The sequence below is a fragment of the Oreochromis niloticus genome, linkage group LG23, assembly GCF_001858045.2.
Source record: "Oreochromis niloticus isolate F11D_XX linkage group LG23, O_niloticus_UMD_NMBU, whole genome shotgun sequence".
NCBI classification, from domain to species: Eukaryota; Metazoa; Chordata; class Actinopteri; order Cichliformes; family Cichlidae; genus Oreochromis; species Oreochromis niloticus.
Window position 1 is genome coordinate 35,347,934 of NC_031986.2, and position 17,163 is coordinate 35,365,096.

General features: G+C 44.0%; 1 protein-coding gene across 2 annotated transcripts; it reads left to right on the plus strand.

Moving 5' to 3' along the window:
- Positions 1–1,100: 1,100 nt before the first annotated feature.
- rab3b (RAB3B, member RAS oncogene family) lies at positions 1,101–16,967 on the plus strand. Of its 2 annotated transcripts, none has more exons than XM_005478751.3 (5): positions 1,101–1,379; positions 3,974–4,198; positions 9,524–9,642; positions 9,719–9,843; positions 12,682–16,967. In XM_005478751.3, the coding sequence occupies exons 2-5, from the start codon at positions 3,974–3,976 to the stop codon at positions 12,864–12,866; spliced, it is 654 nt and encodes a 217-aa protein (XP_005478808.1). In that variant the 5' UTR covers positions 1,101–1,379; the 3' UTR covers positions 12,867–16,967. The 2 variants fall into 2 exon arrangements, with proteins under 2 accessions (XP_005478808.1, XP_003451390.1); XM_003451342.5 differs by lacking the exon at positions 1,101–1,379 and adding an exon at positions 1,419–1,569.
- The last annotated feature ends 196 nt before the right edge of the window (positions 16,968–17,163 follow it).

A 17,163-nucleotide genomic window follows, 5' to 3' on the forward strand; every position in this document is an offset into this window, starting at 1 on the left:
CTGCATGGTTGTAGGTCTGTTGTAACTGCGTGGTCTCGACTGCAGAGGCTGAGCTACAAGGCAGATGCCCTGCAGGCGGACTGCAACAGGAACTCTGCTCTGTGAGTGTTGGGGCAGCACATCTCGTTCTACTTGTTTATTCAGTGGGCTAGTTTCAGTCATTGTGTAAAACTACTGTTTATAAGGTTGGGGAAACCTGCAGTCAGCTGAGACTGAAGAAGTCACTTGGATGACTGACGAAACATTTCTTCCACTGAAAACGCTATGTCCAGATGAAGAGAATCAACCTTTTGGGATTTACTTACATGGATGATTGAGCATTCATCAAGACATCTCTTTCTACTGATTTCTCTGAGTGGAGTTGCAAGAAGAAAGGTGGTCAGTCTGAGTGTGGCGCCCCCTGGCGGTGGCCCCTGGAGGCTGAGGGGCCTCTGTGGTGAGGAGGTGAGGTACCTGCCCTGTAACAAGAAGATTGTAATGATGAGCTGATAAAACCTGTCTGGTTAAACACCTTTCATTTTTCTGAGTAACAGAAACAGACATCAGCAGGTCGCACGTCCTACCGAACCACTGTCAGGTACAGACTGGTGGTGGTCTATTTTTTTAAATGCCAGCCCCGCCCCCTGCTGCTCCACCTGTTCTTACAGCACTGCACCATCTGCATGTGGTTCCTGCACATGCATGAACCGATCAGATCCCTCAGCTGATGTTTCTCACAGTGTGAATCTGTAAGTGAAAGGTGAGTGTCTGCCTGCTGCTGCTGCTGAGGATGATGATGCTGAAGATGATGCTGAAGATGTTGATGATGATGATGATGAAGAAGTTATGATGAAGATGATGATGTAATGAAGATTATGAAAAATGATGTGATGATGATGAAGATCGTGGTGATGATGATGAAGATGATTTGATGATGATGAGATGATGATGTGATGAAGATGATGAGAATGATGATGATGAAGAGGATGGTGATGAAGAGGATGAAGATGATGATGGTGCAGTAGCTCCAACAGGCTGCTGTCCTCACGCTCCTTCAGCCTCCTCCGTTGTTATGAGTCATCGCGCGCAGCGTCTGCGGAGCGGCGCGCTGTGATTGGCTGAGGAGGAGCCGCCTGCGCGCGCACGGAGCCGCTCGTTGACCGTGGAAGAGCCGCTGCTGGCGCGTGAGGAGCAGCAGGAGTTGTGTGCAGCATGTCAGCCTGCCGCCGTGCGTGAAGCAGCTGCGCGCGGACAGATTCAGACTCTTCAGCTCGTTTCACAGCAAACATCCGGTCTGCACGCGCCTCCTCCTCTCCCCAACGCAGGAGCCACTGCTGAGAAGACACGGATTTTATCTGCACACCGAGACACCGAGAGAGCGTCCGATCCGCCCAGCAGAGGTGACACACACGGACACACACACACACACATACATACGGACACACACACTCACACTGATCCAGAAACGTCGGTCACACCTGCACCGGTGCGACACCGGGGCTCGTGCATCTCTGTGATTTTCCTCCAGCCTCATCATTATCTTCACATCATCGTCGTTGATCGATGGCTTCGATCTTTCTCTAATCGATGGTTTGTATTTTGTATTTTATGAAGCTTGATGACGTCCATGTGGGATGATGATGATGATGATGATGATGAAGTCAGAGGTGCAGCTGGTCTGCGGGGATTCAGGCTGCTCCGTGGCTTCTCCTCCCTGCGGAGGCCCTATTGGAGGGACGGCTGCTCATTCTGATTATCAAACAGCACCTTCATCATCTTCACCTTTCATTTAGCGATAATAAGCGTGCTGATGTTAACCTGGTGATGATCAGATAATCCGATCTGGTATGATGCTTCTTATCAGGAGAGCAGCACGTGAGCTCAGACCTGCTGGGTGTGATTCTGTGGTCCCCGTCTGGTCCCGTGCCTTCACACACGTTTTACATGATACTTCATGAAGTTTAAACCTCTTTTGTTTGTCATAGTTTTCAATCATTTTTATCCAAAGAAGCGAAAACGAGACTAATTCCATTGGCTTCTGCAGCATCGGTGTTAGTCATTGCACTCCATACAACGAGGTGACTGTTGTTGTGATTTGGTGCTATAGAAATAAAATAAAATTGAATCATTTTCTTATTCAGCTGAAGAGACTGTCCCAGCTGTCATAGGGTGACAGGCGGGGCACACCTGCACAGGTATCACAAGGTTAACAGAGAGAGAGGGATAACCATTAACACCTACAGCCAGTATAAAATCACTGTGGTGATCATTGATTCATTAAACCACCAATTGTTGCTTCTTTAATGTGTTTATGACTTTAATGATGCACCTGTAGATATTAATGATATGATGTGTCAATTTATTTATTTTTTTAAATCTGCAGAAGAAGAAGAAACAAAGTACAACATCCAAAATAATCAAAGTAGCTGAGATGAGAAATACTTCAAGAAAGTATAAGTACATTAAGACTGTATTTAAGTAAAGTACTTGAGTAAATGTACTCAGTTACATTATCTACAGTATGCTCTCCACCAGTGCTTGTGAAGGGGGGGGCAATCATATCGTATTATGACATGCACTAATGGAAGCGGCACGAGATGGCTCGGGTTCAGCTTCACCTGATGGATGTTTCCAGTTCGGGCTGAACCCTCTGCACCTGCAGTTCTTCTCTTCATGCTACACATAGTGCTTCCTCGTGTTGTGATGTAACTTCCAGACCTTTGACCTCTGAATGGACCAAGCTGTGATCTGTCCTCTCCTGATGGTCGCCCTGGTGGATCTGCTTGATGTTTGCACCCTAAGGACTTCCTTTTTTATTCAGCTCCTTCAACCACACCTTCAAATCAAGCACCTGGAATCATCTGCACACCTTTGACGATTTATGAGGAAATCAAGCCTGAATAAGAAAGAAGTCTGTTTATAACTGAGCCTGATCCGCATGTGTGGAAGCAGAGTGTCTGTGGAGAGCAGCAGTAGGTCACATTTAAAGAACCTTTTCAGGTTTAACCAATCAGCAGTGAGCCTGAGTGGACTGAAACACTCATTCAGATCATGAAATCCACTCCATTAAAATCCACTCAGTAAAACTAGCAGACTGCAGGTTCTGAGTGTTAAACCCTTTAACATGTAAATCAGAGCTGCAGGTGCACCGATCTCAGACCATACATTACACCGCCTCACTCTGTGGAGGAGCAGGCAGATACTGGATGCTGTGCAGAAAAAACACTGCTTGCACACACCCACAGGCTGTAGAAAAGACCAACGCAGCTTCAGGTGTGAAAAATGTAGCCAGCGTGGAAAATGTCTTAAAGCTGCCTTCTTTTTAATGGCCACCAGGGGGCGACAGCGGTGGCTGCAATCAGACTTCGGTCCTATAGAAGTCTATGAGATCTCTGACCTCTTTGTGTTTTATGTGCTCAGCCACTTGTTTTAGGTTGTACTGAATAAAACATGAAGTCAGTGTTGGTTATTCTATGTTTCCTTTGACTCACCAGTGAGTGAGTCGCTTGATGTTGTTGGTGGTGAAGCTGACCGGTTACACTAGGTCAAAACGACGCTCACGCCACCATGAAATTTGCTCCTGTAGTCCACGCGTGCACTTAGTAACACTCTGCATCACACCTCAGAAACACCACTGAAACCATCAGTGCATCAGACCTGTATGAGGTTCAGGTTAGGCGACAAGAGACGTCTGCTGTTCAGGTGTTCTCTTCACTAAATGTTTAATCACCTTCAAAGGATTTTCTTTACCCTTTTTCTATACAACAATCAACACAGTTTGGAATACAGAGTGAAAACGCTGTAAGCGGACAGATTCTTCCCATCCCACCTGATCCCATCAAAGTAAAAGAGCTTTTATACCACTGACATGCTCAGACTGTGACATAAGCAAATGTAAACCCTGCGATCTCAGGTGAGATTTAAAAGAAGCTCTCAGTCCGGTTGGATAGTCATGTTGCTGATTCTTGTGTTTTTGTCCTTTTCAAATCTTCAGATGGCAAAGGCAGACCAGCGTTTCGGCCAGCGGGATGGCTCTGACCAGAACTTTGACTACATGTTCAAGCTGCTGATCATCGGCAACAGCAGCGTGGGGAAGACGTCCTTCCTGTTCCGCTACGCCGACGACTCCTTCAGCAACTCCTTCGTCAGCACCGTGGGCATTGACTTCAAAGTGAAAACGGTGTATCGCAACGACAAGAGGATCAAGCTGCAGATCTGGGTGAGGACGGTTTGCTTGTCAGGCTGGTGGTTAGTTGTTCAACCTGGTTTGCTATGGTGTCTTTGGACACCTGCATTGGTGTCAGTCCTCAGAACCAGCCCCTCTGTTAGGGAGAAGTGGTTTCACAACCACCAAATGTGTTCGTGATAACATTAATTATTTATCATCAAATCAATTTAAACTCGGTGTTTGTGTGTCTGTTTTTTGTTTGTTTTTTTAGCTCTTTTGTTAATCAGGAAATGCGATGGTAGCGTCAATTAGCAGTGAAGAGTCAGCAGGAACTTCTCTTTGTTTATATTTTGTCTCATTTGCATCATCCTTACCTGGGCAGGTGGTAGGGTCCATGCAGGTAAGGCTGAGAAGGTGAAAGGTGATGCAACATTACCTGGATTCTGTAACAGCCCTTTAAAAAGTTGGTACCAAACAATAACCTCTTTCCCTCATACAGGCTCAGGGCTCAACACTGATGGTCATTCAGGGACGTAACACACAGCTGCTTCAGTATCTCAGGATGTTGTTTAAAAGTGATGATAAAAGCATGAGATGGGCCAATGGGTCAGTCAGACCTCGGAATCAATGCAAGCTTCGTATCGGTGTCGTGGTGACGATGAATGCTGAAGACAGAGCTGGTTTACAGAAGGGTTTAAAGGGGGAATAATGATTTGATCCCAGTTGAAATGAAGAGTCTCATTTTTTATGGTATTTTCATTTTAATGCCGAGAGATGAATATCAACCAAAAATTTAAAACAAACACATTACATAAAAATTATAAACTGACTTGCATGTCTTGTTGCCTTGTTGGCGAGCAGAGCAGTACGATGTTTCTTGTTGTTGGTCATCAGGTTTGCTCACTTCTCAGGAGGGAAGTTGGCCCACTCCTCTTTTCTTGGCTATCAGTTGCCAACACAAAGCCTTAGTCCCTTCACAGGACTTGCTTCTTCTTTAGCCACTCCTTTGTTGCCTTGGCGATATGTTTTGAGTCATTTTAATGCTGGAAGTCCCATCCTTGACCCATCTTCAGTGATCAGGCTGAGGGAAGGAGGTTCTGGTTCTAGTTTGGCTTCATTCATTGGCCCCTCAGTGCGGTGAAATCATCATGTACCCTCAGCAGAAAAACAGCCCAAAGCATAATGTTTCCACCTCAGTGCCTGACTGTGGGGGACGCTATTCTTTGAGTCGTACTCAGCATTTCTCTTCCTTTAACCTCAGCAGGAGCCCGATTTTGGTTTCATCTGACCACAGGGCTTTCTCCCAAGCCTTCTCTGATTCATTTAGGTGTTCACTGGTAAACTTAAGACGGGCCTGAACATGAGCCTCCTTGAAGATTCCAATCCATTACAGCGTAGCACGATACCATTAACAAGGAGTTCTGGGCTGATCCACCACTTTCCCCATGATTATCCTCATCGCATGAGGCAAGATCTCGCATGAAGCTCCAGACTGGGACTGATTGATGGTCACTGAGTTTTTGATTGATTGATTGATTGTAATCTGTTTCCCACATGGCAAACTGCCAGTCTGTAGGAGGTTCTGGCTTGTTCGCAGAGCATCTTATACTTTTTTCCCTCAATGAACATACAAACGTATTTATAACGTGTATGTAATGTCAGTTTCTGGATTTTCAAATGATATTCTGTCTCTGTCCATTAAAATGAAACTATCATAAAAAATAGAGACAGTTCATTTATTTGTAAGTGAGCAAACTTACACATTCCTACCCCACATATGACCAAGAGCTGTGGGCAGTGATGGCAGAATGAGACTGAGGATACAGGCAGCAGAAATGAGCTTCCTCTGAAGGTTGTCTGAGCTCACCAAATACAAAGCTAACCTCAGGTTACCCGAACAGATACAGTCGCTGGAACAGTGACACATTTTCTCCAAGGTCTCTCCTTTTTTAGATACATCTCTGTGCAAAAGTGAAGTTGAACCATAGAGGAAGTCACAGTTTGTGAGCCAATCAGCTCTTCTTGCAATGCTGAGCATCTCAGCTGACACAGCATCAAGTGAGCTGTTAACAAGGATGAAAGGTTTTCTAAGAGAGATCCTTCAGCTGAAAATGTTGTTGGGGAAATGGATGTCTGCTCACCTGCAGCCATTGGGGAAGTCTGGAGGTTGGGCCAGCTCCATGGATGCGCCATGTTCCTCAACCTGTTCCTGGTGAGGTTTTGTGGTATGGCAGAACACGCTGTCCTGGTGGGTCAGGAGGACGCCGACTGAGCGGATGATTTCAGACACAGCAATTTCTCAGATGCAGGAAATAGTCGACTTCAGACCCGTTCTAAATTCTGGATATACTCCATGTGGTTTAGATGTTGAGTTGCAGAGCCAAAGTGCTTGAAGATGCACTTTTCACCCCTCAGCAGAAATTTGGAAACACCTTAAAGCACTTGTCTGATCGGATCTTATGTGATTTAACTTCCTGTTCAAAGGGAATTCTTTCTTCCTGCTGTTGCCACGTCGTGCTCACACAGAGGATCGTCTGATTGTTGGTGTTTTCTCTTTATCCTACACTATAAAGCATCATGGGGCAATTGTTGTGAATTGGTGCTGTCCAAATAAAACTGAATTGAACTGGAGCAGTTATTGTGAAGAATTACTGAAATTAACTAATTTTCTTTTCCAATTTTTTGCTTTCATGTCCACAAATAAAAACTGCATGAATAGAATGACGGGTCAAATGATCTCACATTAAGTCGAGATCAGACCACAGCTTTCATGCATGTTACACCAAAACAATCAAAACCCTTCCACAAACTGACCACACACATCATCTGATGGTCATCTGACAGCCCACCGCTGATCTAAGGTTTGATCGAATCTTTAGCTGCTGCAGATCGCACTGATGCTTCCTGCACTGTGTTTTATTTAATTGGCTTGATTGATGTGGATTTTGAGCCTTTACTTGTTCCATTCGGGCAGTTTTTGTAAAATTATCTGTTTATTTCTTCAAATTAAAGTTTAAAAAGCATCTTTTCCCTGCAAGTTAAACTTGTGCCTCCATATCTGTTGATGCTGAATGTCTCAGAGGGTTCAGTGATGTGTCTCCTCCTAATGTAATGTCTCTGCTCTCGCTGCTTTAATACACTGCATCGAAAAGTTATAATTCTGTGACGTCAGCTGTAATGTTGAATGTGCTGTGACAGAGCGCACGTTTTCATAAAGCGCAGTAATGATCAGCTGCATGTGTTTAAAGTGGATCAGCAGACTGAGCTCTGCTTGCAGCAAAAACACACTCACAGCTCCTTTTATCAGTGGTGATGTTGTTGCCATGGCAGCGGCCCTTTACGCTCACACACACGCGCGCACACACACACATACTCCATTACTGTGTTGACTTTAGTGGCAATTAAAAGGAGCTCTCAGGGTGGAGAGGTTGAGACCTGGCAGGAGACAGAGGGCCCAGAAGGTGTTTGTGTGCGCGTGTGTGTGTGTGTGTGTGTGTGTGTGTGTGTGTGTGTGTGTTGACATAATTGGAGCCAATCAGAGCCAGCTGATTCAAACTGAAAGCATCATTGTGCATAAAAATAGACTGAACACAAACTGTTGGATGGAGAGCTATGACCAAAGCATCATGGGAGGTGTAGTTCATGACTGTTAACTTCAACATATTAACACAGATTTTAGATCACTGGCTCTGCTTACAGATAAATGTGGTCAGTAGGGGTGACACCTCTGGTTGTAAAAATTGTGATTGGATAGAAGTTTAAGAGGAGATTGATCCTTCCGCTCAGCTGAGCTCAGTGCAAACCTCTGATGAGTTTATGGTCTCAGGTCTTATGGAATAAAACGTGATATTTATTTTGGACGTTTTGGCTCTGTTAGTGTCATACAGGAGTAGGAAGTAGGAGAGTGTTTCAGCTGTCTGCATATTTTTGATCATGTTGACTCAGTCTGAGGCTGATCATCCTCCATCATAAACACACACACACACTCCACAGTCTGAATTAATTAATCGTATGCGAGCTCTCGCTGTGTCTCTCCGGATAAAGGCAGAATCAGGGAGTGTTGAGTCAGAGCTAAAATTAGCAGAGTGACTCGGGGCAGCTGTAGTGATACGGAGGATGAAGCAGTGGAGGATGGCGGCGTGAAAGTCACACCGTGGCCCGGCCGCTTGTTGCAGAGATCAATGGCCTGAGACTAGCTGAAAGAGTCTCTGGTGCTTTCTTAGATTATTTTTACTGATCGTCTTCAGTTTCCACAGATATGATGTCTATTTAATCTGTCATATCACACGTCATCATCAGAGTTATTAAAGCAGCACTGGCACATATACAGTAGCACAGGGAGGGATGCTGATGCCGTTAGCTGAATGACTGTTTTGCTTAAATATTAAAAATGAACTTTTTATTCATCACACTTTACTCTTCAGAAGTTTCAAGCCTTTGAGCTTCTGCAGAAACCCAGCAGGGGTCCAAAGAAACACTTAAGCTGAATCAACGCACTTATATTTTAGGGTCCAAACAAATTATATATAATGAACCTGCTGTGCAGTTTATATATTCATGTATTTGTGAGGATGTTTGTTTCAGGAGTTTTTCCCCGCTGTGTCTCAATCCAGCGTCTTCCTCTCTTTTTCTTCTCCAGCAGATTTACAGACATTTTTACAGCTTTAATTCTGGAGCTTCAGCACTGATGGCTTCATCGTGGTAGATTCATAGAGTGGACCTTAAATATGGATGCAGCCACAAAGTCTGGAAGTTTTGGGGTTTACTTCCGGCCTTCACCGTGCTGGGTTTTTTTTGTTTGTTTGTTTCCAGATGTGACCATATTCAGACGAGAGGCTGGAATGCTAAGTTATCAGCTAATGCTCTTGTTATCAGAATGCATCTACAGACTGTATGGGTACATCACAGAGATGCAGATACCTAGAATTTCACTTCCTAGATGGTCTGTTAGTACAGTAACCTCACAGCAGCCATATTACTGGTGACATAATGTCATTAAAAAGGCTCCAACAGCACAAACAGGGTCCAGAGGTATTGACTGGAAGCAGCTACAGGCACTTGTGTCACTCAAAGAGGCCACGCCTCTAATGATGCAAACTTTCCAAGGGAGTTCTAAAACCACTCTCTTCCCATACTGTTGTTATAAAGGGGGAAATTATTAATTATTAGAGACCAGACGAGTTTGTGTATCGAGCTGTAAATATGTTTATTCTTGCTGTAAACCTTTAACATCGGAGTCTGTGGGGACTGACTCACTGCTGGAGCCTCTGCTGGATGTTGGAGGAACTGCAGATTTTAGTACTTGGAGGTTGCTGATTAGGTAAAGTCTGTTTGCAGCTGACACAGTCATGCGACTAGCTGTGTGTTTGTTTTCAGGACACGGCCGGTCAGGAGCGTTACCGCACCATCACCACAGCCTACTACCGCGGTGCCATGGGCTTCATTCTCATGTATGACATCACCAACGAGGAGTCCTTCAACGCCGTCCAGGACTGGTAGGTGATTGGCTGGAAGCTTGTGATTCATCATAAAGAGAAACTCAGCTCAGGTCGTGTTGCTGTGTGTTTGCAGGGCCACGCAGATCAAGACGTACTCGTGGGATAACGCCCAGGTGATCATGGTGGGCAACAAGTGCGACATGGACGAGGAGAGAGTGGTACCCCCTGAGAAGGGAAAACACCTGGCTGACCAGCTAGGTGAGACTCAGCTCTCTTTCACCTCAGGTGGTACAGACAGCAGCAGAAACCTTTCTTCTTCTTTAGCTTGAGATGGTTGGAGTGAGAGAAAAACTGCCTCAGGGCCCCAGAAAGGAACCTAAAGAGAAAATTATATGTATATATGAGTGTGTGTGTGTGTGTGCTTATTTAGTTTAACTATTGAAAGAAAAAGGGATGACTCATCTCTTCCTTCAGCAGCTCTGTGGTGAGGCTCATGGGACATGTAGTATGTGTGATGTAGTAAAAAAGTAGAAAAACCCATAGTGTGATTAAAATACATACACACAATCCATCAGCAGTTTTACACCCTCCTCATATGATCTAACATTTACCTGCAAACACCTGAGCATGAAGGCAGTGCAGGAGGAGCCTTCAGACTAACAGGGTTGGTTTCTGCAAACAGTGAGGGCAGGTGTGTTTTCACCAGGTGATCCCTGTGAGCCGAAGAACTTTCTTTAAATTGTACCTATTGGAGGAAATCTGATTATAAGTTTATTTTATTTTTGCTTTTTCTTGGTCAGAACATTTAGAAAGTATTCAGTTTAGCTTTAATTTCTCTTTATGCACAAGAACATGAAGAACAAGATTATGATGCAGGTAAAAGCTGCGGCTCTCAGCACTGAAAGGGCGAGTAGTTTTTTATTCCAGTAAAAGCAGCATTGCACTTTATTGTTGATAGATTTTATTAATGCACCACCCTACGTGAATTCGTTTTCGCACACCGTGTGCCGACTGCAGAACAAAGAAATGAATAACTGTGATTCAGAGCACCGGCATTGATTTTTGTTTGTTTGATGGTGTTTAGCCTGAAAATGATTATTAATCAAAGCACACTCATATAAATACCTTGAATCTTTTCATTGTTACATTATGTTGCAAATCAAGTTACAATTTATGGTGTTATTTATTTATAGTTAAGTTTGTGATACAAGGCTGTCATTGTTATTCCAGTGTCCTAAGTCCCGACATGCATGATCGGCCTAATTTTACGTATGATCAATAATGAACATGCAGAAAAATAGAAATAAACATTATCATATCTGTACTTTACTGACATCAGACTTCACTCCCAATGTTTTTAGACGAGCTCAGGTGTTATTCAGGGCCCGCTGTTCAGGTCACGTGTATTCAAAGCTGCTCTGAGGTCAGTCCATCAGAGAGCTGTGCCGAAAGCCTGAAACACATTAAACACACAAATATGGGATGAGATGCTTCATTCCTCATGCTTTCTGTCCTAATGCAAATAATAGAGCTGAGCCTGAGCCTTGCTGCAGCTCTATTAACTGTTTAACTCACCTTTCATGTAGCCTGAGGAAGAGAGTGAATCAGATTCTCCACATCAGCTAAATGAGCATCTGTTCAAGTGTCTGCTTCTCACACAGTCTGATAAAAAAACAGAAAATCATTTCCATGACACGGGCAAAACCTACTCGAAAAGAAATGAGTAGTGTCTGTCTGACAGCTCTTACATGAACCAATGTCTGCTCTCCAAACTTTAAGCTTTATTATGTTAAGGATCTCTCTGGTATCAAATATGGAGTTTATTCCCTTTCATTTTTAAACCTAGAGCAGACATTGACACGTAGCTGAATGGCAACAGTTTTCATAAAGCAAACTGACTTTTCCTTACAGTTCAATATAAACAGCATCTATCTTACTATTGAAAACCAAGGTTTTGTTTTAGCTAACAGAAGGTTCTAAAGCTAAAAGTGAAAATACTCAGCCACTTAAAAGAAGAAAACTCTTCTGGTTCTTTTCCAGTAAGCACCTCCATCTTATTCTCAGGGTTTTTTGTCTTTCCTCTTCCAATAATATTCAAGAATGAACCTAGTAAAAACATATATGTAAATTATCTTTCTTATATAGCACTTTTCTACTCTAGCAGAGCACTCAAAGCCTTTCATACAACATGTTATATGTGCTTAAATGCTTTCTATCGAACAGTCAAACTCAGGTTGATGCGTCAGAGAGCAAGTTGAGGTTAGTTTCTTGCCCAATATGCAGACTGGAGCAGTCAGGGATCAAGCCACTAGCCTTCTGATTAGTAGATGACCTGCTTTACCTGCTGAGCTGCAGCCACCCCATCTGAGCAATACAATACAATGTCATCAGCATAAAGGACATTTTATGTTTCATTCATTAAATTAAAGAAAGAACCCCACGAGTAAGTTGTTTTCCTGCATAAACTGGAAGGTGGAGGTGTTGGAAAGGGTCCAAATCCAGGAAACCAAGGCAGGTAGTTAAAAGAAAGCCTTTATTTGTTTGAATATCCCAAATTTTGCAATCCAAAGAAAACCCATGGAGATGCAGGGCAGCACAACACAAAGCACAGATAAAAACCTCATCTGACAAGAACACAGAGGGAGACAGGACTGTTTATACACACTAGACGGGGGGAAATAAGCCACAGTTAAACATATTCAAGACAATCAACAGACAGGAAGTAAAGCCCAACAGACCAGAAACACTGAAGGAATGAAACACTACTGAAAGTGTGAACTGAAACTGAGTACGACCTAAAAATGAAAACAAATATCCATGAAAACACATCTTCATTACCACAAACTAACTTCAAAATGCTATATTCAAAAAATCCAACAGAAAATTCAGAGAATTCAGAAATGTAAAGCACCAGGACCGTGACATTTCCAATGAGTTTAAAAGCACTTTGTTTATGAGCTATACAACATGGCATCATCAGCATAAAGGAGCATTTTCTTTATCACTAGTCTAATGTGATCCACTGAGTCCGACGTCTCTAAATGTTGCTGTTACTGCAGTGGTTTTTAAGTAAAACTTTTCTACCTCCTCCTGCAGGCTTCGAGTACTACGAGGCAAGCGCCAAAGAGAACATCAATGTGCGGCAGGTGTTTGAGCGCTTGGTGGACATCATCTGTGTGAAGATGTCGGAGCGTGTGGACGTAGAGGCGCCGGCAGCTCCTGGTTCCAAGACCACCAGACTGACCGACAAACCTGCCCAGCTACCTCAGAAGTGCTGCTGATCGTCCGTCATCCCCCAAGCTCTCAAAATAAGAAAAAGAAAAAAAAAATAGATTATCTATTGTAACATTCCTCTGCACACTCGCTCTGCTTCATGTTTGTAAGCGGCCATCCATTACTACGCCTTCTCCAGGCCCTGCTAACTAACATCTATATAACCACTTTTACCATCCCAAGTGTCCGTGGGAGGCCCTTTAGCTGTCAGCGTACTCCATGCTAATGCGGGTTTGGCGTGTTTGAAAAGGTTATTGTGCTGCTGGTGGTGATATCACTGTGACTAGTGACTGTTTTCAAGGATTTTTCTCTTATGCAGAAACAAAAAAAGAACAAAGGCTTGATTACACTAGAAAGTGACACAGTTAAGACAGGCTGAAAAAGTGACATCAGGTACTTCCGGTTGGTTCTCTTAGCTGTCGCATGGATATTTAGCATCTGATGATGAGCGTGCGTGGTTTATTTCATAGTTGTGTTAGTTGAAATGCTGACATTCGTGTGTGTGAGGTAGAGCCTTTTACTGTGGAGTGAGGAGTCAGAGGTCAGGACTGTGAGGAAGACTTTCTTTTGGTAAGTGGGGTGAATTTGTGAGTCAGGGGTGGAGAGTGGACTGTTTCAACCAAGAAACAAATGCACTGAAGGTGTTTCCAACAGGATGATTAGATCTGCGCATTTTCTGTGCTGGTGTGACTTCAAGGTGGAAACAATTAATGTCTAAAAAGCTGCACAGCTGGCAACCACAGACTCAACTTCTTGCAAACATGAAAGCCAAATCCAACAGAAGCTGATCCAGAATGCTGCACAGATGTGAAACATCCAGGAGGAAACCACTGCAGGTCAGAGGGACATGAGGACCAATCCGATCCAGCTGCTGCAGAGACCAAACTGCAGATGACTGTTAACACTAGTAAAAGGCTTATTTCTGTAAGCCGCTGCGTGCCACTCTGTAGTGCAGACTTCTTCACAGAGAAATAACCACTGGTGATACAAAGTGGGTGACTCTTGAGTTAAACTTTCCTTAACTTAAAGGTGAGTGATTAAAGCAACTACCAGTGAGAGAGAAGGACACCTCTGACTGACATATGAGGGGGTGGTAAATACATTAGAGGGTTACCTAAGCAACCACAGCCAGGAACAGCCATAATCTAGCTGCCATTAAAATGATGCAAGATGAGTGAATCACTTCCTGTGTGGACACCCCTTAAGAAGTGTGCTTCATTTTCATTCATCACAAAGACGCCGTCCGACTTCTCTTTGTTACTCTGAAGATGCTCTCTTTGATTGCAGCACTGTGATGTTGACCGGGACACAGACGGTGAATCTTCTTACTCTGCCTGAGATTAGACGCGAGGAATGACACCTGCTTGCTCCATGCTGTAATGACACATGTGCAGTGAGGCAGCAGGCCTCTAACTGAGTAACACTGCAGGTGAAGTTTAGTGTCTCAAACACGCCAAATGCACATTTAGTTGGAGTGTGATGTCAGCAGGGTCACAGGTCAGCACAGCACTGCCTCTCCTCTCAAAGTGTAGCACAACGCCACAGCTGCTCATGTGTTTACAGTCCTCCTCTGAGTCATCACTCATGCTGCTTCTCTACAGCTAGCGGTAGTTCCTCTGATATAACATGCCTATAGCCCACAAACTCTTACTGGCCTTACTCAGACAGACGCTTTAAGGCTGCACCACCAACGCACAACTCTGACAGGGCTGCAGTCCAGTCGCTCGGGTCAGAGGAGCCGGGTCATAGGTGAAGTGACACCACCCCCTGGTGGTTTAACAGGGTCTTAAGATAATTACAGAAAGTTCAATGAGAAGGAAAACACTTAAAATGGTGTTACAACAAAGTATAACTGAAACAACTCATACATTTCAAGAGTCATATCGGATGAACAGCAGTGAGTATTGATCACACCTGTAACCAGGTGTGAAACGAAGATGAAACTACATTGTGATTTTATGGATGTTTGTATGATGATTTCAGTCTTGGTTTCAGTGATGCTAAATCCCAGAGGTGAAGGTATTTTCTCTGTTCACTCTGTGGAAACCAAACTGAGATACACAGATGCTCTTTGAGCATGTGCAAACCATCCACTAAAGCAAACTCTGAACTCTGACTCAGATTGTCTCCATCGGGAAGATTATTAACAACAAACAGAACCAATATAAGTCTGATGTGAGCGTGTGCAGGAGCACAAACAATCCCTGTTTGTTATCTCTGTCCTCTCTAATCTGCAGCCTCCAGCAGCTGCTCTCAGTCTGATGTTCTGCAGGACTTAACGTGATGCTGCTTGACTTTCAGTTCTCTTTGCGTGTCCTTCATAGCTTATTCAACCTTCCTGTTTCTGTCTGATGAAGCAGTCCTTCAGATCTTCACTGTTCCAGCCTTCAGTCAGTGTTTCTTCTCATTGACAGGAAGCCCCAAAATGTCTGCCGCTGTGTCAGCTGTTGCCATTGTGTTGTGAAGGTGTGGTAGGATTTCTGAATGGACCTATGGGGTCCAAGACTTCCAAGGAATCTAAAGCTTATTTCTGAAGCCCAGTGTGGGTGTGGCTGCTGGAGCCTGAGTTGAGGTACCTTTTGCTGTAATGTAAGGCTGTGCTCAGAAGTGAGATGCAGAGTTTCTGCCTTCACAGAGCCGTGAGATTCTTTAAATACACAGCAGAGGATCAGTGATGACCCCGAAAGAGAGATGCTTTAAACTGAAACGCTGTCCTTCCTGTGGGACCGAAGCTCTAGATTCACCTCTCTGACCTCTGAGCTTTAATTACAGAGAAACAGAGCACGAGTTATGAAGACTGGAGTTATTTAAAGCCACTGAGACCTGACGACACAACCCAGAGCTGCAGCAGCCAAACCTTCCAGTAACACACAGCTTTTCTGGTTCAGGATCAAGCCAACGGACTCAAATTAATGGAAGCTGCAAACAGCAACAGGAACTCCAAAGTAACCGACATGCAGGAGGTTTGTTTCTGAGGTTAACTGACAACCGTCACTGCTGAATGATCATCCACTCCCTTTGGTGGTGTGAGCGTCCTCATAAGGGCTCAGTTCAATACAAATTCTGTTCCAGACAAACGGAGACACGCTTGGAGCTCTTTTTGGTGTTATTATGAAACAATCTGAGATGGAGAATGAGAGCGTGAGAAAAGAGTCATGTTTGCATTCACACTAATCATCAACCTTCAGGTTTGAAGTAAACCTGTTTGAATTGCACTTTGCTGGAAGCTGAGTCAGAGTTCACGAGTCGTAGAAGAGTAAAAAGCATCCAGGGTCTCGCCTCTGGCCGGTGCTGGAGTGCGTGCTCGCTGTAGTTTTGCTTTCTATGGCGTGAACAGACTTCCATGTCTGCTTTTTTCCCGAAATCACAGAAGAACAAAGACAGAAGAGGAGATCAGGATCAGAGACCCTGGCCCGGGCCACACTGAGCGCTGCAGCCCTGCTTCATGGTGGCAATCAGCTTTTGCACCGGCGACCGTGCCGCCAAGGCCACACGGAGGCTGATTTTTAGTCGCACACACACGTGAGTGGAACTGATGAGTGAGGAGAGCACGTCTCTCACCCCCTTTAGCAGGTGTAGTCGCACAGCCGCCGTGTTTGCAGTGTTTCCTACATGAGCGTGTGTGTGCGTGTGTGTTAGTGTTGAGTATCATGATATTTATCGCGTGTTCAGTTGTACGGGTTCTTGTGATATTTTGAGCTCCAGTGCGTGTGTTCATGGAAGACTTGAAGAAACATTTGTTCTTAAATATTCTGATAAACTTATATCCTGCCAAACTGTTGTATAGCAACCACAGCGCACGTTGGTGTGTGTAACTCCCTGCCGTGTGTCTTCATATGGATAAGAACTTACAATAACATGGACATCGTCTTCATATGATTATTTTCTAAGTGACTTTGTAAATGATAGAGGTAGATCTGATCCTGGTGTTGAGTTTATTTTTCTGCAGTGTAACCATGGACTAATTCTTAGAGAGTTCCTGTAAACTTGTTGTCTTACGGTTTGCTCCTGTTCAGGGAGAAGCACAAAGTGATTGTACAAAATATTGTGAATGTTTGTATATTATAGATCAGATTTAGTATAATAAAAATCACAATCTTTAATCAGAATGCGTGTCGCTTTTCCTTGGTAGAATACATAGGTATGCAGTCGTCACCAGAGAATCTTTTAAAAATTACATAAATCTGCAAACAGTTCTGAAAGTTGTGTCGGACCTCAGTGCGATTTGCTCCACAGGGGTCTGCTGTACCGTTCACCTCATAGTCCTCTGATGGGTCACAACTAGGGCTGCCACGATTAGTCGAC

What these genes read in the sequence shown, in the direction of transcription:
- rab3b (XM_003451342.5), top strand. An exon ending in GGATCAAGCTGCAGATCTGG is followed by an intron (nt 4,199 to 9,523) that starts GTGAGGACGGTT and finishes GTTTGTTTTCAG; the next exon opens with GACACGGCCGGTCAGGAGCG. An exon ending in ACACCTGGCTGACCAGCTAG is followed by an intron (nt 9,844 to 12,681) that starts GTGAGACTCAGC and finishes CTCCTCCTGCAG; the next exon opens with GCTTCGAGTACTACGAGGCA.